This window comes from Harpia harpyja, chromosome 11, assembly GCF_026419915.1.
Source record: "Harpia harpyja isolate bHarHar1 chromosome 11, bHarHar1 primary haplotype, whole genome shotgun sequence".
In the NCBI taxonomy this organism is placed as follows: Eukaryota; Metazoa; Chordata; class Aves; order Accipitriformes; family Accipitridae; genus Harpia; species Harpia harpyja.
Window position 1 is genome coordinate 5,852,745 of NC_068950.1, and position 26,132 is coordinate 5,878,876.

The 26,132-nt window shown below is 46.2% G+C and overlaps 1 protein-coding gene across 1 annotated transcript; it reads right to left on the bottom strand.

Moving 5' to 3' along the window:
- Positions 1 to 52: 52 nt before the first annotated feature.
- Positions 53 to 11,719, bottom strand: MATK (megakaryocyte-associated tyrosine kinase). The gene is made up of 13 exons (XM_052801468.1): positions 9,435 to 11,719; positions 4,423 to 4,479; positions 4,090 to 4,203; positions 3,819 to 3,934; positions 3,248 to 3,467; positions 2,133 to 2,226; positions 1,967 to 2,032; positions 1,711 to 1,810; positions 1,535 to 1,619; positions 1,284 to 1,357; positions 990 to 1,185; positions 517 to 603; positions 53 to 377 (listed from the first exon to the last, which is right to left on the bottom strand). Exons 2-13 carry the CDS (start codon positions 4,429 to 4,431, stop codon positions 195 to 197), a joined length of 1,344 nt encoding a protein of 447 aa, XP_052657428.1. The 5' UTR covers positions 4,432 to 4,479; positions 9,435 to 11,719; the 3' UTR covers positions 53 to 194.
- Between the last annotated feature and the right edge of the window lie 14,413 nt (positions 11,720 to 26,132).

The following is a 26,132-nucleotide window of genomic DNA, read 5'->3' on the forward strand; positions in this document are numbered from 1 at the left end:
AGGACCCATGCCAGGATGGGGGGAGGTTGTTGCCTCCTCTTTGGGCGCCCCATTGTAGGAGAGACCCCCCCCAAATGCTGCCCCATCTCCACAGGGAGAGAGCGGTGCCATGGTCCACCCTTTGCCATGCCGCTCACAACCCCGGCGGGTCCGGGGGGGGCTTCTGGCCATGGATCCCAGGAACAGGACAGGGGTTAAACATCCCTGAGGTGCTTCAGCTCCTTCTGCAGCTTCTCTGTGATTTTCTTGAAGGATGGCCGCTTGCCCGGCTCCAGCTCCCAGCAGCTCTTCATCAGGGCATAGACGGCGGGCAGGCAGCCCTCGGGGGGCTCCATGCGGTAACCCTGCTCCAGCAGCTCCATCACCTCCTTCAGGCTCTGGCAGGATGGAGAAGCCAGCTGGGATCTCCCCTTCCCCCCCTGGCAGGGGCTCACCCTGGCCAGCGGACATGGGATGTCCCCGTCCCATCGGTGCCAGCGGGGTGTGACCTGCGGCGTCCCCCAGCACAGCACTCACCAGTTTGGGGTATGGCGCCCGTCCGAAGGAGAAGGTTTCCCACAGGAGGATCCCATAGCTCCACACGTCCGACTTGGAGGAGAATTTCTGCAGCAGCAGGAGGAGGGGTAGCTGAAGCCGGCCAGGGGCCATGCTGGGCACCCATCCCTCCCTGAGAGCAAGACAGGAGACAGCGCCTGCCTCCCACCACCCCCAGCTCCCCGGGGTGCGAACCCCCTCCCCTCCCATCACCCGCATGGCCTTGGGTCCATCTTGCCGCATCCCGCCGGAGCTGCCCCAATTCCAGCTACGTACCAGGGCAAGGACTGGTCAGGACAGAGCCTGAACTTCAGGAGATGCAGGGCTGAATGTGCCAGAAGCCACCATGTGGCATGGATGGGTTGGCGGGAGGGGGGACAAGCAGGGGGGACCCAAGGGGGTGAGCTGCTTTGGGAGGACTGCCCAGCCCCCCCTCCCTTCCCACCATCACTCACATTGTGTTTCAGGGCCTCCGGGGCCGACCACTTCACGGGCAGCAAAGTGGTGTCCGCACCCTTGGGATTGACCCGCGCCAAGCCGAAATCGCTCACTTTGGCCACGTTCTCCTCAGAGATGAGGATGTTGCGGGCAGCCAGGTCCCTGTGCACCAGCTTCTTGGACTCCAGGTAGTCCATGCCCTGAGCCACGTCCCTGCCACAGCCAAGTGAGGCAGAGCACGGTGTCACACGCACGGTGTCACTGGTGGCAGAGCACCAGTCCCCAGCTCAGAGGGAGGGAGATGGACTTACAGAGCAAACAGGAGGAGCTGCTGGGTTGGGACAAGCGCCCGGCCCCGTGTGCGCAAGAAGTTCACCAGGTTGCCCTGATAGAGGAGGAGAAACACATAAGGGCCAACGGGATGAGGCTGCCCTGAGACTTTGCCTCCCGTGGGGGCTGCAACACCCGGCACCCATCCAAGTCAGCCCCCAAATGGGGATTTTGTCCCCAAATCTAAGCAGTGATGGGTCCCGCTGGCCAAGAACCAGCTGGGTGCTCTGACCTTGCTCATGAACTCCATGACAATGTAGAGGCCGTTGTGCAGGATCACACCAAGCAAACACACCAGGTTTTTGTGCCGGACCTTCCTGAAATGGAGCGGATCCGGGTCAAGGGGGTGCCTGTTCATCCCCGGGTCATGGGGCAGGGTTGGGCCACATCCTCCCACAGGTCACTCACGTCATGGCAGCCGTTTCGGCAAGGAAGGCCTGGGCGGTCACGTCGCACTTGATGTTCTTCACAGCCACCTTCTGCCCCATATACTCGCCCTGCAGGACATCTGGGAGGGAACATGGGGTGTCAGGCTCAGCCCCACACCTGACCCCCCCCATCCCAAGCTGAACCCCCCATGCCATGGGATGGGGAGGGGACATGAGGGGGTGCCATTTGGGGAAGCCTGTGGCCAGGGAACCTCCAACCCCATCTTTTCACCTACCTCCGAACTCGCCTTGCCCGATGCGGTCTCCCAGGGTGAGGTGCTGCAGGTTCAGCAACCAACCAGCTGAGCACAGGCACAAGGGTATGTTAGCAGGGGCCGCCAGTGGGGCCGTGCTGCCTTGTACCCAAAATCCAGTCCGTGACCTTCTGCCGCCATCGCCTACCTTTCGCCAACTCCTCCTCGGCTGACTTCATCCCGGTTTTCGGTTTGGGCTTCACCAGCTTGGTGCAGATGGCTCCCTGCTCCTTCATGTAGTGCTGCCAAGGGATGAAAAGACAGAGGCGGTGCGGTGATGCCATCTCTTACCCCAAGCTCAGGGCATGGAGCCATGAAATGGCTGTGGAATGCTCCGTGGGACCCCACCACCATCGCCACCCGAGCCCCTTCAGCTCGGACAGCACAAAATGCTGTTTTTTCCCCAGTGCTGCAATTTGCAGCCCACGTCTCAGCCCTGCTCCCCTCCGGGCACAGCCAGGGAAACACCGTGATGGACCATGGGTGATATAGGATGCTACCGGTGAGCCAGACAGCAGCCGATGGGGTTAAAACCCCTGACAGGCGCTGCAGCAGCAGCCAAGGGTGGTTTGCAGAGGTGACTTGAGCGGAAGCAGCAGGACGGCCAGTGTGGTTACAGAGCGGGGCCAGGGCAGCTGAAAGGGGAAAGGACCCACCCGAAAGCAGAAGTTGTGTCTAAATGAGGAAAACATATGAGAGTGCAACCCCCTGGAGAGGAGACAGGCAGCAGCTATGAGACAGGGTGAAGATGGACCTTGAGGAAGAGCTTGCTGGAAGGGTGAGAGCTAACAGGGCAGCCCAGGAGCCCCACGGGGTCAGCAGGCGAGAGAGGGGCTCGGAAGGGAGACAAACACGGCAAAACGCCTCAAAGCCTCGGCGGGGCTCAGACCTCGTCCAGGGGTAGCAGAGGCTGCCGGGATCTTCATTTTCCAAAATGCCCTGAGCCCCGCTGCTGTGCGAAGCACCGAATGAGCAGGGATGGGGGGAAATGTGGCCCTGGGCAGGGGACCAGGGCTGCTGCCGGCATGGCTGGTTCACAGCAGAGGACATGCCTGGGGCATCCCAGATCTGTCCATTGCATCCCAAACTGAGTGGGAACCATGAGCCTTTGGCAGGGACAGAAAATTACACCAGGTAACGAAATCCAATGAAAACCCACAGGAGAAAGGGACAGGGACCTGCCACTGCTCCGTGTGACCCCATGAGTTTCTCGCCCTTGATCCAGCACTGGCGGGGCTCACTGCCCGGGGCGAGGGCCCTCACCTCGATCATGTCAATGAGGTTGGAGAAGTACTGCTGGCTATCGATGCTGAGTGTGTTCTCCTCATGCACCACGCGGTAGTGGATCACCTCCTTGCCGAAGCTCACACACAGCACGTAGTCACCGGGGTGCCGGACAGACTCACGCACCAGGAACAGCCCGTCCTCAGGGGGCTGCAGCTCCTGCACCGCCTGCACCCCCGAGATCTTCCCATGGAACCAGCTGGGGAGAGGGGCATTGGGGAGAAGGGCCATGCTGGCGGGCTTCCCCCAGCGCCAGCAGCAAGACAGGGACAGCAGAGCCCCCACCAAATCTACATAGACCCCATTGCATAAAACCCATCCCCATGAGGTCCATCCAAGCTGGGTGGGCACAACTGGGGGTCTTTAAAGCCAGGCGCTGGCCCCAGCAGATTCCTCCATCGCCAGAGCACGGCTACGGGCTGCTCTGCCCCCACCTGCCCACCCAAAACCTGGCTGGGGGGAAACGTGCTGGACTCATCTGCTGTCGCAGCTCCCAGGGGCTCAGCTGGGCTCCTGACCCCCCCCGGGTCCTCACCCCAGCTGTACTCACGGCATGAGGCTGAGCTTGGGGTCGACGCGGATGGCACCGCGCTCCCGCAGCGCGCTGGCCGCCAGCAGCCCCTCCTGTCCCGTCTCATTGTGTCTGGCACGGTAGCAGCCCTTGCCCTGGGGGCAAGAGGGTCTCAGAGCAAGGGAAGAAAGGGGGGATCCTGCTGGGAACTGGGGGGGCTGACTCTGGCAGCTCAGCTGATGGCACTAGGGTCCCACCCCCTCCATGCCCTTCTAGAGCAGCGCGTCCCCCGAGCACCCATCAGGCTCACCTCCACGGCCTCGATGATGGTGACCACGTCGCCCTTGCGGAAGGCCAGCTCCTGGGCCTTGGGCTTGGTGTGGTCGTGCTTGGCGACGCACTGCGTCCCAGGGGGCCAGTGTTTCTGCAAGGGAGAAGACAGCATCAGCAGGGACAGTGAGAGCTGGCCCCCCTCCGCCTCCCACAGCCATTGGGGTCAGCCCCAAGGACCATCCGAAGCCCTGGCTGGGGACAAGGCGCACTGGGCGTGAGCCCTCCTCCACCCCACTGTGGTCCTGGGGGAGACGCGTCACCCCAATGTCGGCAGGGGAAGTGCTGGCATCCCTGTGGCAGCCCCACTCACCCCAGACATGGTCAGCCGTCAGCGCATCAGGGACTCCCTGTCCTCTCCTGCTGCTACCTGCAGAGAAGAAATCAAAGGGGGCTGGGGAGGGATGGGGCTGAGCTGGCCCCATCCCAGGCCACCACTGCTGTCCCCATAGGCTCTTCTGGCCAGTGCAGGTCCTGGCAAGCTTGTCCATCACACAGGGCAGTCCTGTGCCACAAAATGGAGAAAAAGGCTTAGAGAAGGCTGCAAACCCTGCCCACGCTGGCTGTACCCCGGGGACACTCCGATGCCAAAAAACCCAGGTGGGAGCAGGACCCAGCTGTCCTGGCCCCTGCCCCTTCTCCCTGCCTTGGAATCCAAAGATGTGCTCCACTGCCCACCGGTACTGCTGGCATGACAGGAGCCCATCGCTGCGGCTGTGGGGGTGGAATGAGTTTTTACCAGGAACTTGTTTTTTCACCGCCTGTTTCAGCAGCTCCAAGTCATCAGGGCCACAAGAGGCACCCACTGCAGGGCCCCACCGACGCTGACGTGGGACTGATGCGGGGGCTGCCTGCCGCAGGAGGGATGCTGACGGGCAAGGCTGGGCTGAGGCGAGATTGTCACATCCGCTGACTGTGGGATGATCGTGCAAGGTCCCTGTGCTCCCCCTGCCACCAACTTGTCATGCTGGGCTGCACGTGACTACTTTCTAATTCAAAATTGCGCATCTTCTTCTCCTGTAGCCCTTAATCCCCAGTGTCACCTCCAGGGGAGGATTGTAGACTCATAGAACGGTGTGGGTTGGAAGGGACCTTTAAAGATCATCTAGTTCCAAGCCCCCTGCTGTGAGCAGGGACATCTCCCACTGGATCAGGTTGCTCAGAGCCCTGTCCAACCTGACCTTGAACACTTCCAGGGGTGGGGTAGCCACAATTTCCCTGGGCAACCTGTTCCACGGTCTCACTACCCTCATCATAAAACATTTCTTCATGTCCAAGCTAAATCCACTCCCCTTCAGTTTAAAATCATCGCCCTTTGTCCTGTCACTATAAGCCCTGGTAAAAAGTCTTTCTCTGTCTTTCTTGTAAGCCCCCTTTATATATTGTAAGGCTGTGGTAAGATGTCCCCAGAGCATTCTCTTCAGGCTGAACAACCCCAACTCTCTCAGCTTTTCTCCATAGGAGAGGTGTTCCAGCCCTTGGATCATTTCCACGGCCTCCTCTGGACCCACTCTAACAGGTCCATGTCTTACTTATACTGGGGGCCCCAGAGCTAGATACAGTGCTCCTGACGGGGTCTCACCAGAGCAGAGCAGAGGGGCAGAATCACCTCCCTCAACCTGCTGGCCACGCTGCTTGTGATGCAGCCCAGGATACAGTTGACTTTCTGGGCTCCGAGTGCACATCGCTGGCTCACATCCACTTTGTCAACCACCAGTATGCCCAAGTCCTTCTCTGCAGGGCTGCTCTCAATCCATTCATTCCCCATTCTGTACTGATACTGGGGATTGCCCCAACCCTGGCGCAGGACCTTGCACTTGGCCTTCTTGAACTTCAAGAGTTTCACGTTGGCCCACTCCTCCAGCTTGTCCAGGTCCCTCTGGATGGCATCCCCTCCCCCAAGTGAATCAACTGCACCACTCAGCTTGGTCTCATCTGCAGATTTGCTGAGGGTCCACTAAATCCCACTGTACGTGCCACTGATTAAGATATTAAATTATGGACCCTTGAGGGACACTTGTTACTGCTTTCCACTTGGACATTGAGCCATTGACTGTAACTCTTTGGAGGTGGCCATCCAGCCAATTCTTTATCATCTAACAGTCCATCCTCAAACCCGTATCTCTCCAATTTAGAGGTAAAAATGTTGTGGGGGACCATATCAAACACCTTACAGAAGTCCAGGTAGATGACATCTGTAACTCTTCACTGGTCCACTGATACAGTCACTCCACCATAGAAGGTTGCTAGATTAATCAGGCTCGGCTTGCCCTTGGTGTAGCCATGCTGGCTGTCTCGAATGACCTCCCTGTCTTCCAAGAGTTTTGACATATCTTTCAGGAGGATCTGCTCCATGTTCTTACCAGGCAGTGAAGTGAGGCCAACTGGTTGGTAGTTTCCAGGGTCCTCCTTTTAAAAAGTGGGTGTGGTGTTTCCCTTTTTCCAGTCTCTGGGAACTTTGCCTGACTGCCACAACTTTTTAAATATGATACAGAGTGGCTTGGCAGCTACATCAGCCAATTCCCTCAGGACCGTGGGCTGCATCTTGTTGGATCCTGTAGACTTAGGTATGTTCAGGTTCCTCAGGTGGTCTTGAACCTGATCTTCTCCTACAATGTGAGGGACTTTGTTCCCCCAGTCCCTGCCTTGAGGTTCCGGGGCTTGAGACACATGGGAAGAGAGATTACCATTGAAAACTGAGGGGGGGGGAGTTGAGTACCTCAGCCTTCTCCATGTTGTTTGTCACCAGCACTCCCGTCTTATTTAAGGGGGAGAACACATTTTCTTTAACCTTCCTTTTCTGGCCAATGTACCTGTAGAGGCCCTTATTATTCTTTGCATCCATTTCCAAATTCCACTCCAACTGTGCCTTAGCTTTCCTGATCCCACCCCTACACACCCTTCCTATAGTCTTCCTAGGATACGCGTCTCTGCTTCCACTGCCTGTACATCTCCTTCTTACACTTTGGTTTGACCAGGAGGTCCTTACCGAGCCATGCTGGTTTCCTGCCTTCCTTGCCCGACTTTTTTAACATACTGGAATTGAGAGCTCTTGCTTTGGAAGAAAAATGTCCTTAAAGAGCTACCAGCTCTGTTCAGCTCCTTTATCCCTGAGGGCGTTTTCCCAAAGGGTTCCATCCACTAATTCCTTGAACAAATGAAATTGTGAATGGTGGGACTTGGTGGACAAATCCTCTCCTGCTGCCTTAGCAGCACAGGGGGCTGGAGGGGGGACAGCCCACCCACTGGGTCGCTGACACCAAGCCTGTGTGGTACTGCCTGATCTGCCATGCATCCCCATACCATGGCATGATCCCAAACCTACCACGCTCTTAAAAGTCAAGTCATGGCTTCTGTAAGTTTTGGTCTGATTTCAGCACCCTTCCTCCAGATTCATTTTGCAGTTGAAATTCCTCTCTGCCACTGGACAGCAGATGCTTTCTTTCCTTTTCTAAAGGAGGGTGGGATTTCTCAGTGCTTGCAGCTCACGCTCTTCAGCTTTGCCAAAGATGCCATCCGATGAGACCCACATCAGTGAAGCTGCTTTGTGCCCACCTTGCTCCTTTGTACCATGGAACTAGATAGTGTGAAGCTATCCCAGCAGCTCGGTGCTCCTCTCTGTTTCCAAGACCTCAAAACGGCCAGGGAAGCATCAGCTTCCAGAGAAGAGAAACGTCTGAGGAGGGGGAGAGGTGATTTCATTCATACACTGGTTAGCTTGGTGCTCAGTGAACATGAGAGCCTGGGCAGGGCAATGCAGGGCTGGGACCCAGCACTGACTGCACCACTCTCAGGAAACCCCACTGTTGGTCTTGGAAACTTCTACCCAGAGCAGGACAATGTCTTCCCAGCTCTGCTGGGCTGGGAGACCTGTGGAGGCTCACTCAGCTCCTTCGAGCAGAGATGACAGTCTTTGCTCTATTCCTCTTTTGGAAGGTGAGTCACGGTCACTCCTCTGCATCACCAGTGGTAAACCCCAGCCTGTCTCCATGACGGCGAGGATCTGAGGACTTACCGTGCCAGCCCCTATCCAGAACAACAACAAAAAAGGGACAACTGCAGCTGTTGCAAGGTTAATATTAGCAGGCAGCAGTTTTATCTGTTCCAGAAACCACTGTTAGCTAGCACAGACATCCTCCCATCCTGCAGCCCATCCGTGCCACATGTATTATCTTGGTAGACTTAGAGATGCAAAGGCAGCCACTCCGTGCCTGCTCCCTGGCAGGCACAGCCAAAGTCTGATGTGACTGGGTGCAGCTCAGCTCACTTCCAGGATGGGTGAGGCTCTCAAGGGCACAGAGCTTAAGGACACGGTCCGCTCCATACCCCTTGCCACGGTACACCCTGGTACGAGGAGGGACATGCTGGCTGAGCCAGGAAGGCTGACAGCAGCTCTTACAGTTGGTCCCTCATTTTCTGCTGCTCCAGGACAGTAATTTCTGGTGAAAAGCAGCAACTGTTTGCTCGGTCCTGCCCCTGTGTGCAGAGAGCAGGTGGTGCCTGGAAGGGACAGATCCTCCAGTTTGAGTGCCCAAGGGCCTGGCTTCTCTTCTGCCCAGCTGGCACTAGGGCTTGGAGTGCCAGACATGCACCCTCACATGGATACCTGCCGCTGGCAGAGCCTGGAAACCGGCCAGTGCCTCCACCCAGCCACCAGCGGGCAATGGCAGGGAATCACCTTCCCCCTGGTGACATTCACAGGCCTTGTCCTAAAGCAACTATTTGTTCTTGAAGATATTTGGTCCATGCGGTTCCTATCACTGGAATGAACGGTCCCACAAGCAGGATGCATGGGCAGAAAGCCTGGGAGGAGATATTTGCCCCCTTCTGCATTTTGGAGCTGTTCTACACTTTTTTTTGATCAGTTAACCTGAGTATTTGCAATGAGGATGAGAAGTACAGAAACAGGATGGGGTTTGGTGGAGCCATCCAAACCCTGAACTGGAGAGTTGAGGATTGTTTCCAGTGCACAGAGTTACGCCAGCTGAGGAGCTGCCAGGACCCAACGGCACAGTGGCAGAAGAGAGGACACACGCATTGGCAGATTGCACCTCTGCACTGAAATCGGAGCCGGATGCATTCTGCACGCACCTTTGAAACACAAACCCGAGAACTTTTTTTACAAACACTCGGCCATGCTAAGGGCCACTTGGACAAACAGCAAGTACAGCTCTTTTGCTGAAAAACAGGTGACACCTGGCCATTTTCCCCACTGACCACAACGCTCTTAACACTACAACACTACATCCATCCCTCTCCACTGGCAGAGCAGACACGACAACATGTCACCTGCTCTCAGCAACTCTAACAGATCCTTGCACTTACCTCCCAGCAATGTCCATACAGGGCAATGATGTCTCAGGGTGGCTCACAGCTAATCCTGGACTCAGATTCCTGAATTCCTGGAGAGTAAATTCTCTTTCATATGGAGCAGCAAAGCTTTACTGTCAAGGGCATGCTCCCAGAAAGAGCGACTGCGTTATTTCCTGATTTCTCTTCTGGTAAGGGCTGCAGATGCAGCATCCCAGAGGTCCTAGTGCCTGCTGCCTGCACAGTCAAACATTAATCAGAGATGACTCATTATTTGACAACACTTAAAACAACTTTTACCCTTTGAGGGCACAAGTACACACCCTCACTAGAAATGAACTAGAATTGGAAATCCTATATCCTGCAGCACTGTATAGCACTCACTGAAAATTAATGATCCACTCTGCAAATAGGGAGATTGGCTGTTACTGCCTCGATTGCCAAGATCAGAGCAGCTACCCAAGGACTGCATGCCCACGGTGGCAGCAGCTTTCCAGGGACGCTGAGACTCAGGAGAGGATGTGGTGGGACCAGGCATCCCAAAGTCTAATCCCATCTCAGCACTGACTTCTGTGAGACTTAGAGCAGGTTGATCCAACAGCACAGCCGTGCCTTGCTGCTCTATGGGGGATGAAAACACAGATGCATCGCAGGCTGGAATGGGCAATTGCAGAGAGACCTTTAAATGAATGCCACCGTCAAATGGCAGTGGCTTATCTATATCCTCCAGCATCCGCAACTAGTGGGGGGGAATAATCGCCTCCACAGCTCATCATCCCAGCCAGAAAACTGGAGACCAGTTTTGCACTAACATTCAACATTTCCAATACTCTGAGCAAAATGGTAAAAAAGAAGAAAATGCAGTTTCAGGCAAACACCATAGTTCATTCAAGGGTCTTGTTTTTTTTCCTGTGTGTACTGTTTTGTTTTTAATAAAATGGTGTTTAAGCCTTCAAAAAATACTGGCAATTCAAGGGCAAAGGCAGTGTAGAAGAAAACTATTCCAAAATAACCAGCAGCTGAAACGACTGGCTAGATTTTTCCATCGACAAACAACTTCCCCAAGCCCTTCGAGCCAGTCTGTTCATAGGATTCTTGGGATGTGTTTCCACAGGAGCACTGCTTGCATTATCCTCTGGAGTTGTAAGGTTGGATCCTTAGATACCAGGTCTGTTCAAGCTTGAGAATAAACAAAAGAGTACATCCTTACAGCCCCTGCGTCACACTCCTGGGGCTCAGCATCAGATCTCCTGGGGTCTGCGCAGTACTTTCTGCGACAAACAGGGATGTTTCATGCTTTTGGGTTTTGCCACATCCGGTTGTTGTTACAGGCGTGACCACAGCCCAAAGAACTCAGCATCACACACAGGGAACAATTCGCTCAGACTTCATAAACAGGCTTTCCTGTCCTACTGTATGGCCAGCAAAAAGACTCCCACTTCCTTCTGCTGGAGTTGGTCTCCCCCTTTACATATCTGGGTACCTGCCACCCAGTCAGTGCCTCAATCTTTAATACATCGATCTTCAAAAACTGTCTTCCTCCCTTCTCCGGCACAGCAAAGTAGATATCTGCACCGCAAGGCCTGGTTCAGTGTGATACAGCTGAGTCGCCAGTGTGCCCAGGTCGCTCCAAAACAGCCTACAGTGAGCCAAAACATCAAGACTTTGTGGCACTTCTGAAGTCACTGGGTAAACATGCAATCACATGGGAAATGTTTTTCTCGCATCTTAGGCTGTGGCTTTAGCCACTTGTCAGTTTTCCTGCTGGCTTCCTTCCTTTGAGTCAGGGAGAGTCAGGCTCACAGTCACAAGCTCAATGTCCTACAGAACGAACTGTTGAGCCATGCCATTCCTGGTAGGATGAGAGATGAAAGTTATCCAAGGAAGCAGAGGTTGGAGCAGGAAGGATGGGCAACAATATTCATTAGGAACAGCAGAAGATTTTATACAGAAAAAACCAGCTCCTTTCTTCTCAGCACAGATTCAGGCATTAGCAATCCAGAGCCTGTGGACTTTCTTTGGCCGACTCAACTCCCTTCAGTTCACACTGACAATACAGTTGGATTCTCCAGAAATGTGCCTTCTCAGCTTAAGAAATCTGCCCTGCATTTCAAGCCTTTAAAAAGGGAATCAGAAAGTGGCAATACATCACAAAAGCAGACAACTCTTCCCTATCTTGCCTCCAGAACAACTCCGGGGGGGATTGTTTTTACCTCTTCTTTTAGCATCTGAAGTCAGATATCCAGGTCCCTTCTGGCTGCCTCTACAGCCAAAGGAAAAATGGGCACCTCCAGAGTGCAGCTCAGCTGACCTGGTTTCAAATGTTAAGCCAAGCTGTCTAGTGGGGCTACTTGCTTCCTGCTGCTCCTAAGGGCAGCATAGGATGTCTAACTTGGTCTTTAACATCCAATATGTCCAGCATTTAAAGAGAACATCACTGAGTTTAAACACCTCTTTTCATAGCAAAGGTTTATATTTCAACCCAACAACACTGTTGGGTCATTGGGATAGAGGATTATTTGAAAGGGTATTTCACCCTAGATAATGGCTGGAGCTTTAGATGATGCCTTAACCTTACCCTGCTCCAAGCAGCTGTACACAACACCAGGTTCAGATGCTGTTATGCACCCATACACTATGCACACTGTATTACCAGGAGCCAGACTGACCCTTCCAAGAAGGATTCCTTTCCGTCCCCAGCAGCCCCAAGGAGCAGCATGGACAGCAAAGACGTTTTCACTCAACTCTTGTAGAGCAAATAGCAATGCACAAATTTATGCCCCAGCAAGAAAGTAGATCGGGCATGCTCAAGGGACAAGTGGAAGATGCACTGCTACAGCTGACCACTTCAGCTCATTACACCCAAACCCCGCTGTTGTGGCAGCTGGTTCATCTGAACGTATCAGGCCTGCGCTGCAGCGTCTGTGCTTATGTGTCATGACTGTTTCAGGGGGTGACGTGCAGCACTTAAAGGCCTGTTCCTTCCACATCTGTGTTCTTCGTCTTTACAGGCATCTATGTCACCCTGAATGGGGACTGCTACATCAGTTAAACTCTTCAGTATTTGGTATCATAACTTGGCTTTCATCTCTGGCAGCACTCGTGGCAGTGTCTAATGGTTTTACTTCCTAATTTCTAATGAGGAAAGCTTTTTGGAGTCGATGCACCGTTTCATCCTCTTTTGATCTGACTAAGGTGAAAGGCTAGAAATTGCTCACAATATTTCAACACTTCCCAATCTTTCTGATTTACCAGAAACAGATGAGGATAACTATATGGCAAAAGGAAGGTCAGAGTCAAGGCTTCAGTGTGAGGTTATGGTAACACTAAATGTACAGAAGGATGGCAGCAGCTCCAGCAGAGCCAGCTAGCTGTGAGCACGTTTTAGTTCAGAATACACTGCACTGTACTAGTTAAGTACGACAATGCATCTATTTAAACATCTATGGAAGTGCTGAAACGCATCACTCTTCAAATATGTATTTTTGTACGCCTTGTAATTCTTAACTCAGAATATTTAAACAGAACCTGATTTACACCCCCTCCCCAACGTACTTAAAGAAGAAACAGCTTTATTTGACAATAAACAATGCAGAAATAATGTTTTTCAGTAAGTTCTAAAAAGCCATTGCTCAAAATACTACAAAAAGCCTTAAGGAATGTGAAGAGTGATTTGAAACTGAAGTTTAAATGAAGAACGTATGCATGAAGCTGAAGCCTGTGACAATCGGCTAGCTAACTGGCAACATCACATAGAACAACAAAAGCATTCAACTCTGTTTTTCTCCACTGTACTCTTTTTCCAGGTGCCATTATGACAACACTAAAGCCATGTTACAGCCCGTCCTTCACACATTTGCTTGGTCACCTTTGCCAAAACAACCAAAAAGGCTCTAAGCAAGCAGCTGTGTATCTCTGTACAACTCTTCACTACTCCCAAACAGTAACCTCTGAAGTGCAAGATCCCTGCTCCAAAAGGGGTGGACTAAAAAAAGCCAAACCCATATAACAAAACATGGCAGTTTCAGCCACTTCAGGCCAGGCTAGAAACTGCCTTCAGTATGAGGGCAGAAATCTAAAGTAATAAAGAAGATGTATAAAGAATACACACAATGGGGGGGGGTGTTGTTTTGTTTAGGGTTTTTTGTTTGTTTGGAGGTTGTTGTTTGTTTGTTTTTCTTTAATAGCATCTGACTGTCTACTTGTTTTGCTGTGGGAAAGTTTCTTCTAGAGCAAGGGAGTGGGAGGGGTAGGAGACATAACACAAGGAAAGGAACTGTTGCTACAGGCAACTTCTCTCTTACACAATGGTGCAATTTCTGTAGTGATTATAGTACGATTTAAAACTACCTACAGTACACTATTTCAGGGAAAAGTTATTAAAAATGTAAGATATCAGAACAAACCACGACCTCTTTATGTATAAAAATTGGAACAATATGAACATTATTTTATACAGGCAGTATCATTATTAGGCAGCATCTTCTTTTTTGTCATTTTTTTCCACCTCCTTCACACTCTGCTTTTCTAGCTGTCTCTCCTTTTTTTTACTGCATGCATTAAATGTATTTTTTGGAGATGGTAAGGAGCCCATTCCAACTCCCCTGTTAATTTTTTTTTTTCCTGAAAGCCAGCATTTTTAAAACATGCTAGCAGAAGGAGGAGATAAAATGGTAACAACCTGACTGAAATGAAGGCAGCTGTATGAAGGAAATACATAGAAATCTGCAGTTCTTCCCACACACACTATGGAAGCTGGAATTTAAAGTTGTTTAGAAGATCATCACCACCACTACACCATACATAGCAATTAAGCTTATATTGCAAACACTCACCTCAAGCTAAGGTAGCCAGCTACTTTGAAAATAAGAAACCAAGAATTTGGTGTCCAAGCTGCAGTCTTCTTAATCAGACTTCTGCACTGAGCCACAGAAGTTTCAGGCAAGACTGGCTACAGCAATTTTAGTCTCATACTCGAGTCTCCTTCATCATCTTTAACACAACTAACTGTAGGATTTTAATGTTTGCTTTTTCGATATTGATCAAGAAAGTCAAGGCTTTCGTTGCAAAGAAACAGCACAGTCAGGCAAATTTTAAGTGTCAATGAAAAAGAAGGAATTATATGTAAATGACCTTTCCTACTGCATACCAAACTAAGAACAACTAAGCAAACAGAATGGAAGAGGGCTTGAGTTATGCACTGTACAATTTTATGTGCTACAGTAAGTTCTATGGTTTTCCACACAGGCAATAAAAAAATGTCACAGAGGACTCAACAACAGATAGAAATATTTAAAACAAGTAGCATTATATTTAAAGACAGCTGGCCTCTCTCTTGAAACATTCACTCACTTGGATGAATCCCTTTATTAAAAAGTGAGCAACATAAACACAATTTCTGGTGTTACTAATGATAGAAATATAATAATAAATAAAATGCAGACCACATCTCTCAGTAGTTTAAAAGTGTTAATTGCAATGGGGATCTCCAGTATACCACTGCCAGGAACATTTACCAAAGTGTCCTCCTTAACTGTTGTTAACTGCTCTTTTCTACCTGTGCATGGACTGTGACATCATCTCACTCCTGGCAGCTTACGGTCTCCAAAGAATCCAATTTATTTTTCTAACAGGGGATCTTACAGCCCAGGTTCATCTGACAATGCAAGATATGAGAAAGAAAACACATCACAAAAATAAATATATTGCAGTCAGGTTTTTAACAGCAAAACTCAGCAGGCAAAGAATTAAAACTAAAGTTTAAAAACTGTTTAAATAGTTCTGGAATTTTGCTTTACCTCAAGTAAGAAAATGTGACAAACTGATCAAGCTTTAGAATCTCTGGAATGAGCACACAGTTACAGCATTTGAGACTTCCCTTAAAAGCTTTTCTATAAATAACAACTGCAAGCGTTCAGAAAAGCAACATGAGCTTTGTAAAAGCCAAGTGTGAGTGCCTGGGGGCTTGAAATACATCTCTGACAAATTCAAGTATTAGTCTTTCCTTACGAATCAGAAGGTAGACAGGTCTCCTTCCTGGACAGAGTGTTGCTATCAATATTATTTTAATAGAGCAACTCAGCAGTGCAGAGGAGTCAAAACATCACACTTTTAACACACTTTCATAAGATAACAACCAAGAGGCGGCAGAACTGAGGAACAACATTCACAGCATGAGCTGCTGTGTCAAAGGTTCCCATAAGGCTCCCGGGTAATGCTGTGATACCCACCTGTCAACAGCATGCCTGACACCACACCTTCAAGAACATGCTGCCTACCACTGCCAGGATTTAACAGGCTTGATGCCTATGGAGAGGATAAAAGTGACATGTTAGAAGTAAAAAGCAAATAAACATGCTTTCCCTTTAACCAAACCTTGCTGCTTCTCTAGACATTTGCCCGTCCTTGGGACTCTGCCTTGGTTTTTTTTAGCACTTTGAAATTAGTTTATGGATTGCATTCTCACAGGTCTGTAAAACCACCAGGAACATAACTTCTGTGATAATTTGTATCATATAAATAGCCAAGTAAGAAATTATCTTCGCTACTTTACCACCAATACAGACACACACCACACCCCCCCAACCAACCACACACAAAACAGCCCTTTGACCTGCACTTGATAATAAACAGAGCTTCCTAGGGATGAATGTCAAGTTAATGAAGAGCTCAGTTCAAGGCTTCTTTCTAAAAATGTTAAAGATCTGAGACAACTGAGTGCATGCAGGGCTTTACAGCTGCCTGGTAATCTTCTTAACTGCAGTAATCATACAAGAAATTCTCCCTCAAAAGCAGACAGAATAGCAGAATATATCACCTCTGTCATTTAGACTAAGTCTTTGGGGGTCTCCATGGATTTTCCTGTTACTTACTGGCAGTTTTCCATCACTCACCTGCTGCAGTTTTACAGGCATATGCAAGAGTAGAACTTTTTTCCCCACCTCCTATCACATTTTTTATTTTGGTGGTAGGATTCTAGCACTACTCTCTGAACACTAAATACAAACCTATTGAAACTGCACTCGGAGCTTACAATGAAGTCAGATATTTTTTCCTTCATCATTTCCAATCTGAGACATAAAACATATTGTTCAGGATAACTACTCATGACAGTAACAACTGTTTTGCATTTAGGAATTCCTCACCAGAATGTACTTTCACAAGATGCACATACTTATTCCTTATTAAAATTTTGCCAACCCATTGCATAATGTACAACAGCTATTTTAAAAGCTCACAACAGCATTACAATGTTATTTAAGACAGGAAGGAAACGCAACATCCATTTAAGCTGCAAAGGGCTCTAGAAAGACGCAACTGAAAATCCCACATCAAAATTTAACTAGAACACGATTCATTCACATACAGAGACAAGACAGTATTTGTCATCATAATGGATATGACTTCATTTTAAAGCTCATAAGAAATAGCAATCATCTTCTGGCAAAGAATTTCTTATAGGAATTTTTTTGAGTTCATAGTGCACCCAGGTATGTTCCCTTAAAGATCATTACCACTTACTGCAGCACCCACCTACTCCCTGGTATTCAGTCAATCACCTGTCTGTGTCATCATAGGCTTTTTCCAGGCATAAATAATTCTTACACTTGCTTTTCTTTTTTTCCTTTTTATCTGCTTTTGCTTACAGTGAGAATGGGAAGAACAAAACCTGATCTCACTGGAAATGTTATACCTGAAGATTTAATTTAGATTTCAAATCTTAGTGTACAATTTCATAACTGAAGGCAAAGTAACATTTTCAGGAATTCATGAAATAATAACAATGGAAACAATCCAAATGTTTCATCACCTGGCACAGCATTAAAAACAGTATTTACCCACAGAAAAAAAGCCCAACAATACAAAACCTTGCCCATAAATGTATTTTTGAAAAATCATAGTAAGGTAATTATGCACAAAATAAAACAGCATGGAGTAAGTTCAACAGCTAGATCAAGTATTGTTGAAAAAACTACATTGCAAATATGTTAAAAATCATGATGAGTGTGTCTGAAAGCAAAAGCCTCACATAGCAATCTGTCTTGTGAGGAAAGACGTTAACCTCTTCTACATGGTCATGTAAAACAGGTTGTGCATCCAGCAGCCCTCCAGATATATTTTCAGAGATAGTTGTAGCTCTGCTTCTGGTTTCATCACCTTCTCTTCCACAAGTTTGTTGCTTGTTCCCTCTATTTTTATTAGTCTGTGAATGAAGAAAACTGGACTAGTAGCCCAATTCTTTATTATTTAGGAAGACATCCTTAATAACATTTAAGTTAAAAATCCTTCATACTATTGTCAGTTGTTTGTCACCATAAAATCTTCCCCAATTTGTTCTATTCCATTTCATTATAGCAGCTGACAGTAATGGATTAAATTTATTACTGAGATATGCACCTCTAATGCAACACAGAACCAATGCCTATGCTAAAAGTTTTGCTTTGTTAAGCAAAAGCTTCTGCTTGAGTATCTGTCTCTCAGTCGGACTGCCGCAACGTCCAACAGGTAACATTAAAAAGTTACTCTTTGCAATGATAGGATCTCTGCAAAGACAGGGAAGTTCTTGCAATGGTAAGAAGTCTTTCGAAAGAAAAGGCAATTTGAGACTCTCCTAGAATCTTTGTGCTCTGCAAACACAAATTTAACCATAATTATTTCTTTGATGACGGTTACTATATCAGCTGCAACACTGTAGTTAGGCCTGAAAGATTTTAAGCTTTTTATCACAAGCTGACATGAACATCTATATGATGCTACACACCAGACACCAGTGCCTTCAATATTCCAAAACATTTCTGAACAGGTTATAGCTCACACCACCTTCTCCTCTTCATCCTCAGCATCCCTTCTCTGTGGGCAGTTCTCAGAAGTCAGCCGCTTCTATTCATACAACAGTTTCTAGGCTCAACAGACTACAAAGAACAGTGCAGACCAACTTCAGATGCATAGCTGATCTCACAGACAAAACAGACTTGTCTCAGCTTCTTTAAGAGTGAGTAGTAAATACTGGCACCCTGCTGTAAATACTCTGGTATAAAAGTGGACATTAGAAAAGAACTCCAGTAGAGACAACTCTGAATGACCACACAATGATCTTAGAAGTATGCAGTCTTCTTCCCAGGCCAAACAAAAAACTTGACAGATCTTGTGCTCAGATATTTTCAAAGCCATAACTTAGACAAGACTTAAAGTACTATGTCCAAAGACAACTGAACATTTGGAGCGAAAGTTTTTTTAGAAACATTGGCTTGAACAGTCAAAAACAAGTTCAATTGTGGAATAATTTTCAGGAATATTTCAATAAATACACTTGAGATTTGATTCTGCTATGCTTAGGTTGTTGCGTTTTTTTGAGATGATAAAGTTATTTCCTTGTTAACTGTAACATCACTTCAACATAAGTTTAGAGAAAAATGTTATAGAAAACATTTTTTAAATGGTTCGGTTTCTCGGCATAGACTACAGTGTTAGGGGAGGGACATTTGGCAAAGCTGAGCAACACACTTAGGCTCACACCTGGTTATCCCAAGAGTTTGTTCACTGCAGTGAACTGACTTAAAGCATATATTTCTATCACAATTTTTCTTTCAGAAATGTTTCTGAAAGATCTCTTACTTGCTGTACACACTTCTAGAACATAAGCAAGCTCTGTCATGTTCATAACTCTACAAACCTATCCCACCTTCTGATGGCTCCCCGGATATGTGCCGCACATGCACCTGCTCCTGCGGAGAGACATCACAGAGCTCACATTGAAGCTGGTTTTGAATCCTGCCGGGGCTCCTGTTTCCTTGGTTTCCTGTCTTCTGAACAACGTCTTTCTTTTTGTGCTTTTGTCATTCTAAGTGCTCCTGGTAAGTCTGCAATCAAACAGGGCAACATATTCATTTCCCTTTCAATGACGGTACTGTTTTTCTACTAAAACATTAAATGTCCTCTGAAAATAAATGGAAAATTTCCTGAAACACTCAGATTAAAACAAACAAAAAAACCCCTTTGGAGTCACATTCAAACCTGCAATGTATAAAAAGCTCACAAGCACTAACATTTTGATGAATTTCTCCTTTACTGCCTTGTACTACTGTAAGCACTCACACACAACCTATTCATTTTAGGCTTCTTATACAACCAGTCCAGTCTTGGCTGCAAGACCTACATATGGCCAAACATACCTACATGATTAGCTTTTTGTCGACTGTGGAGCATACCTAATGTAGCTCATTTAGATACAGGTGACAATATTGTAGCCATATGCACTTGGTTAGATGCATGTCACCTCATAAAATACAAAGAATTAAGGACCCTTTTGCCCCAACCTGTTTGCCATGTAAGTTTTCAGTAAGGCACTAACTAAGAATCATAACTAATGTAGACAGAAGTTCAAAGAGGCCAGGCAGTTACAGGCATATCACGTGCTTGCTTCTGAAAAAAATCTGGGAGTTTCAGGTGTGGTAACTTCTTGGTTGTTAAGTATACTCTCATAAGACATTATAGCTCTCTGCAAACATCACTTTAAGTAACAGATCTCTCCTTTCTTCCACCATAAAAAGCAAGCTGTCATCCAAGTAGCAAATGAGAAAGTAACACGGGTAGGGGGGAAAATCCCCTCTCAAGTTTTGTTTCTCACAGTGGAATTCAGTTGGGTGGATTCCACACACTCCTCCGTGGGGGCAGCTGGCCCCAATTCCAGGCATTAATGGACACACCTATAACCAGTTGCAGGACAGAAGGCACCCCAGAAGATGTATTCCCAAACTTTCATACAAATAAAGTTAGGAAAGAGATGTTTAGCACATCAATAAAAATTTCTTCTTAAAACAGAAGGAGGTTATCTAACAAAAATCCTAAGAATTCAAGTGAAGAAATACAAAGCTATATAAATAAAAAGTTTGAAACAGCACATATTCATTCCAGTAGGCAGAGAAAACTGCATTTATCATCAAAATATTTACATTTTGTCTGGAGAAGAAAGCTTTTCTCATTACTAAAATAAATATCAGAAGAAAAAAATAAGGGTTAACAAAATATGAGTCACTTTTTAGCACTTCTTGCTTCCTCAACAAGACAAAGTTATCTAGCAATTTTAGTCACAAATACACTGTTCGCTATCCTATTTTTCAATATATACATGTGTCCAGGAGCTCAAGGAACATATTTTTAGAGTCTCTCAAACAGTGTACCTATTTAAACCTTCCCCCCTGCTCCCCCCCGCCCCCAAATCAATGGAGTAGGCTAATCTACATCACCCATTAAAAAGGTGAAATACTAATTCTGTAACTGTTTCATTTCAGATTTCTCAAATTCACTGCTACAGAAATATCACATTTTCTAGCATAATTTCAATGAATTAATGAAGAATATTTATAATTCACAGTTCATATCATCATACTCTCTCAACAAATAGATATGGAAAAATATTGCTTATGTATTCGAGTTACTTCAAATCCTGTTTGGTGATGTGATTATGAAGTATAGTATTACGTTTTCCAGTTACAAAGTCACAAAAGACAGGAGTGAAAATAATTTCCCCCATTTCTTATTTCTACAGTTTCAGAACATGCATTAAATACAACCTATTTATGAGAACTGAATGCCTGATATGAAACAGGTATTTGAGCAACAAGGTACAATTCACAATAATAATTTCATACTGAAGAAACTATTCTCTTTCTCTTAGTAGAGAGAGAAGCTTCTCCAGAAAGACATTCTGAGCAGGAAGCTTATCTCCTTCCGTGACTACAGGAAATAGTGGCCTTGTTTTTTTTAAGTGTCTTATTTGAGAACCAACTACCTGTACTGCAAGAACTTTAAAATAAAACATATACATACATAAGACATGGATGCCAGATTCCAGCAGCACTTGCTTGGTGGGCAGTACGAATCCCCGGCAGCATGCTGCAGCTGAGTAGGCAGGTGCTGGCTGGTGGTACTGCTTGCTTTTGTAGTTGCTTGCAGATGTTTGTTGTTCATAACCATAATTATCTTGTATACAGAATTCCAACAGAAAAACAAAAAGATTAATAAAACAGACTGTAGTAAAAAATAGTTGTTTTTAATTGACTGACACAGCAGACAATTCACAGATTTAATTTTTTGAGGCGGACACCAAGTGGTGGATAATGAGATTGTTTGTAGAAAAAGTACCTAATGACATTTTCATGGTATTGGCAAGGAATGACTTGGGAGCAGGAAGCAGGCTAATTGTGCTTACTCTATGAGAGCTCAGCTGGAGGTGCAGGGGAAACAGCAGGAATCATTGATAATAATTCTGGACAAGAAGGTAGTTTTAATTCATTCCCATGAGAGGTCCATTCCAATTCCAAATGGTGCTCAGTTTGAGTCACCCCCAAATTAGGGCATGTTGCAAATTTCTAAAGCAAGACACAAGAACTCATTAAAACATATAAAATCCAACGTTCCTGCTAGCATGACAGATATCGATTCAAAACAGATATTCTTGCAATGGAGAAAAAAAGAAGGAGTAAGATTTGTTTATTTTGACTCTCTAGAAATACCTAGATGTGGAACACTTAAATAAGAAACATGTCTTACCATTCAAAAGAAGCAGATAACGTGCTGAAGTCTAAAAGCATTTCTCTGAAATTCACTAGAAAGTCAAAGCTGATTCATTAATGGCAATACCCAGAGATACTTACTAAGGACTGAAATACATTGTATTAGGGAGAAAAAGTACATCCCTCAAGAAATGGGGGTCTTAGATCAGTACAACATGCAACAACTTCTTTAGTCATTCAGTTATCCTGACAGCTGCCTAGGGGCCACAGGCTTCGCACCAGTGGCAGATCAAACCAAATGCACCCCGAATGGGTGCACCTCTGGCCACCAGCCAGAGGACATACAAGTCCTCAAGAAAATCTGTCTGTTCTCAATGGTCTGAGAGCAATAGGTATCTCCGAAAGGTAAGTCATCCTGGCTATTGCTTTCTTTTGCCTACAGAGGGAGTCTAGACCAGCTTACACTAGACAGAGATGACTTCAGCAAAATGAAGCCCACACAGAGAAGAAAGTCATGAAGTAGTGATAAAGCAACTGTGTGAAGTCTATCAAAAAGGTACTAGCTGGCAATAAGCACATTCAGGTCTACCCAGCATGGTATCCTGTCTCCAATGGTGCCCATAAGCAAACACTGAGGGAAGAGGCATTACAGAATACTCCCTCGCAAGTCCCTCTGCTGCAATTGTCAGCCCCAAGAATATCCCACACCTGATATAATTTGTCCTTTGGGAACTCTCAAAACATCTCTCAAATACTTGCTTAGCCTCCTTTTTTTCCTCTTTAGCTTTCTGCAGCCACAGCATGCTTGAGCAAGACTGCCATAGTTCTACTGCCTATTGCAAGAATCATCACCTTCTTTGGTTTGCTTTGAAGGTAGCTCCTCATAGCTTCACTTGCAAACCTGAGCTCATGTAGCACTAGAAGAGACAGTGAACAGTCAGTTCCTATCCAGCTGCTTCATGCCACTTCAGATTCTGTAAACATCTAGTATCTGCTTTAAATCATCTCTCCCAGGCTGAAGACTCCCAGCCCACTCAGTCATTCTTGCTATGGAAGCTATGCTCTGCTTTTGATCATCTCCGTCACCAGACTCTGGCCCTTCCCAAGTCCTACCATATCCTTTCCAAGACAAGAGGAACAGACAACTGCATGCCATCAGTATCCCAAGCACAGGCAAACCACTGTCATTATACAAAACAGCAGCATAATGTTTTCTGTCCTCTATTTTTGTTCTTAATGTCTAAGATTTGATAAGCTAATGCTTAGCTTTTTTGCTCCTGAGTAGTGATAGCCAGCACAGCTCCTTATATTGTGGAACAGCTAGGACAGTTTTCCCCCAAGTTTTACTGTTGTCCATTAACTATTCAATCATGCATAGTCTTCCTATAATTCGTCATGTTCTGCCCTATATAACATTAGATTATATCTCCTCACTGCTCATCTTTTTTTCTGGAAAATGAATATACTGACCCACACTTCACCCTGCAAAGTTTAAAAACACACTGCATGACTCCTGCCACACTATACTGCCAGTATAATTGGCTATAATCTGGCAGAAAACACCTCCTCACACAAGAGAGGAATTTCAACAGACAACCAACCAGAAAAAAACCAAATCTCTTCATCTCCAACTGATTCATTCCAAATTTCACTGCAGTTCTAACAGATGTTAATGCATAGAGCCAATTGTGCACTGGATCCCAGCACCTCCTACAGCCAGGAAATTAAGATTCAATTATTATCATACTTATTACAGAACTGTAAGTGATACAGGTATTCTGAGAAAAAAATACATACAGTTCTGTTTTCCTAATGGTCCATGAAAACTATGGGATTTGCAGAGTCTTCAACATCGGATGGGATTTCTCCCTGTATGAACCATGCAGTTTATTCTAAGAGCTAATTTGGTGGCCCCCATAATTCTCACCCTCATCTATACTACAGCAGGCATATCCAGCATTTCAAACAACTAAAAGCCATAACATTTCCAGCTCAAAAAGCTTACTGACAATCTTGGTTTGGTGTAGGAATAAAAAAAAGGCAGTTATGTTTGGGTCATCAGGTCTACAGACTTGCTACCACTAGTATTAAACATGGACCAGCAAAAGAGTTGCCACTGTGGGCAAGGAGGGCTTGTAATTGAGAAACTTGTTTATTATGGGAGGTGAATAACAGTCCTGCTCTCCCTCTGTCCTCTGCAGAACTGCTCATTACTTCTGTTACCATGGAGTGTCTAGCAAGGATTGTCAGTATTTTCTGCTCAAGCACAAGTGTGCCTACATTTGACTTGAGCTCCTCGGCAGCTCACAGGACTCCTTCCTCCTTCAAACATCCTATTCTGCACTTGGCAGTAATTTGATAGGTGCCCCTACAAATACATCCTTTGAGTTAGGACAAATGCCTAAACTGTATTTTTCTTTCATTTCACTTCTTGTTATAACTCCACCTTGTCACCTTCATTACAAAAGATGAACTAGGTCATAAACAAGTATATCAAAGGCTAATGACAGAATGGGTTGGGGATGTTACTGCACAGTTTGTATTGATGGTCAGTCTAGGAAGTCTTCTACATTCCCAAAGCTTCACAAGTTGACATTTTTTTCTTCAAGATGTCAAATCTACTCCTTTATCAGAGCTACCAGTCTGCACCCAGTGCAGGTAAGCCTCACTTTTTCAGTAGGAGAATAAAACATTGATGTATCCATATAGACTAAAAGGTGCTAATGAATCTCTTCATCCTTGGTGCCAAAGCAGAAGTATACCTATAAAAATAAATAATCAAAAAGCTCTCATGAGCTCCATTGTCTGCTGAAGTGTTCTCAGTACCATAGATTAAAAAAAATAAATCAAAGCAACTCCCTAGTTATGCAAACTTCCAACCAGCCTACTAGTTCAAAGCCACAAGTCTGAACAAAAGATCTGTTTTTTTTTTCCCTCGGAAAGCATTAGCGATGTATGTCTATAATAAATCACATGAGATGTAAAGACAATGACTCATTTCATTATCTTTAAAGCATGAGAACAGAATACTCTACTGAGATAAAAGTCCCTAGGAAATGCTGATATCAGCTGCACTTTGCTCTCTGGTAGCAGTCTCAGCAAGCAAGGAACAATAAAACGATTCTGACAAACTACTGCAGAAACAGTACTGCAGAGATTATATGATTTTACTCTGAATTTCTGTGTTATACACGCTCATTTTACAGTTACAACAAAGCTCCCTTTAAGGACCAGGCCTGCAAATTCAACCTAAAGTTTCAAAAAACACGGCTCAGAGTCAAGGAACAAACATACGAGCAAAACAAGTTCTGACGGCCAAAGAAAAGTAACCTCTTGGGACATAGTAATCGTTTCTGTTGATAAATCAAAGTGGTTAGTTCAATACACTCCAAAACCTACACTTCTACTATAAGTAATAAAAACCTGCAAAATCTTCATAACTTGATACTGTGACAAAACAGGAAATTGCTAATTTAGTTCACCCGGAGGCCTCACTGCCTGCAATTCACATCCCTTTTTTCCTGATGCAGCCTGAGTCCTTATGGTGGACAGGTCTGTTTTATCTGCTTTATTGGGCAGACTAATAGCCACAGGTGACTGCAACCAAATTCTTGTAAAATGATCAAAAATCCTGACCCTAATCCAGGAAATAAACATAGTTGATGAAAGCCCAGAAACATAACCATAATTCTGTATGCACACATGCCACGTAGCCACTGCCCGAGATGCAGTGCTGCTGGAAAGGCATTCTCTGTCAGGAGTCCTGGAGAATTACTTGTCATAGCCTAGACCAAAAGCTCGGATTTATTAGTCCTGATGCACTGCCTATTACTTCCAGAGTTACCTGAGGAGGAATATTCAGCAGTAAAATTTAAGTTCCATTAAACTGTTGTGTGGCAGAGGAAGCTCCAGAATTGGGTTTTCTTTTCATTATCCATCACCTGAAATCCACATTTGACTGCCTAAACGAACTGTGTAGGCATGAAGAAAACTGAAGGTAGTGACAACTGAGTCTTTTCAATTAAAGATTAGACACACAGATCATAAAGAATCTTAATCATTACTTCTTGACGGTGCAATTAGCATAAGCAAATACTGTCAATACAGGTTGCTGACTAAAACCTCCCCAGGCATTAATCCACGTCCCCTTCCTGAAAGTCTGGTGTTAGGACAAGCTGGGGAGTAAGTTCCTACTGCT

What these genes read in the sequence shown, in the direction of transcription:
- MATK (XM_052801468.1), bottom strand. An exon ending in CCCAAGCTCAGCCTCATGCC is followed by an intron (nt 3,468 to 3,818) that starts GTGAGTACAGCT and finishes CCCTCTCCCCAG; the next exon opens with CTGGTTCCATGGGAAGATCT. An exon ending in GGGCGCCATACCCCAAACTG is followed by an intron (nt 378 to 516) that starts GTGAGTGCTGTG and finishes CCATCCTGCCAG; the next exon opens with AGCCTGAAGGAGGTGATGGA.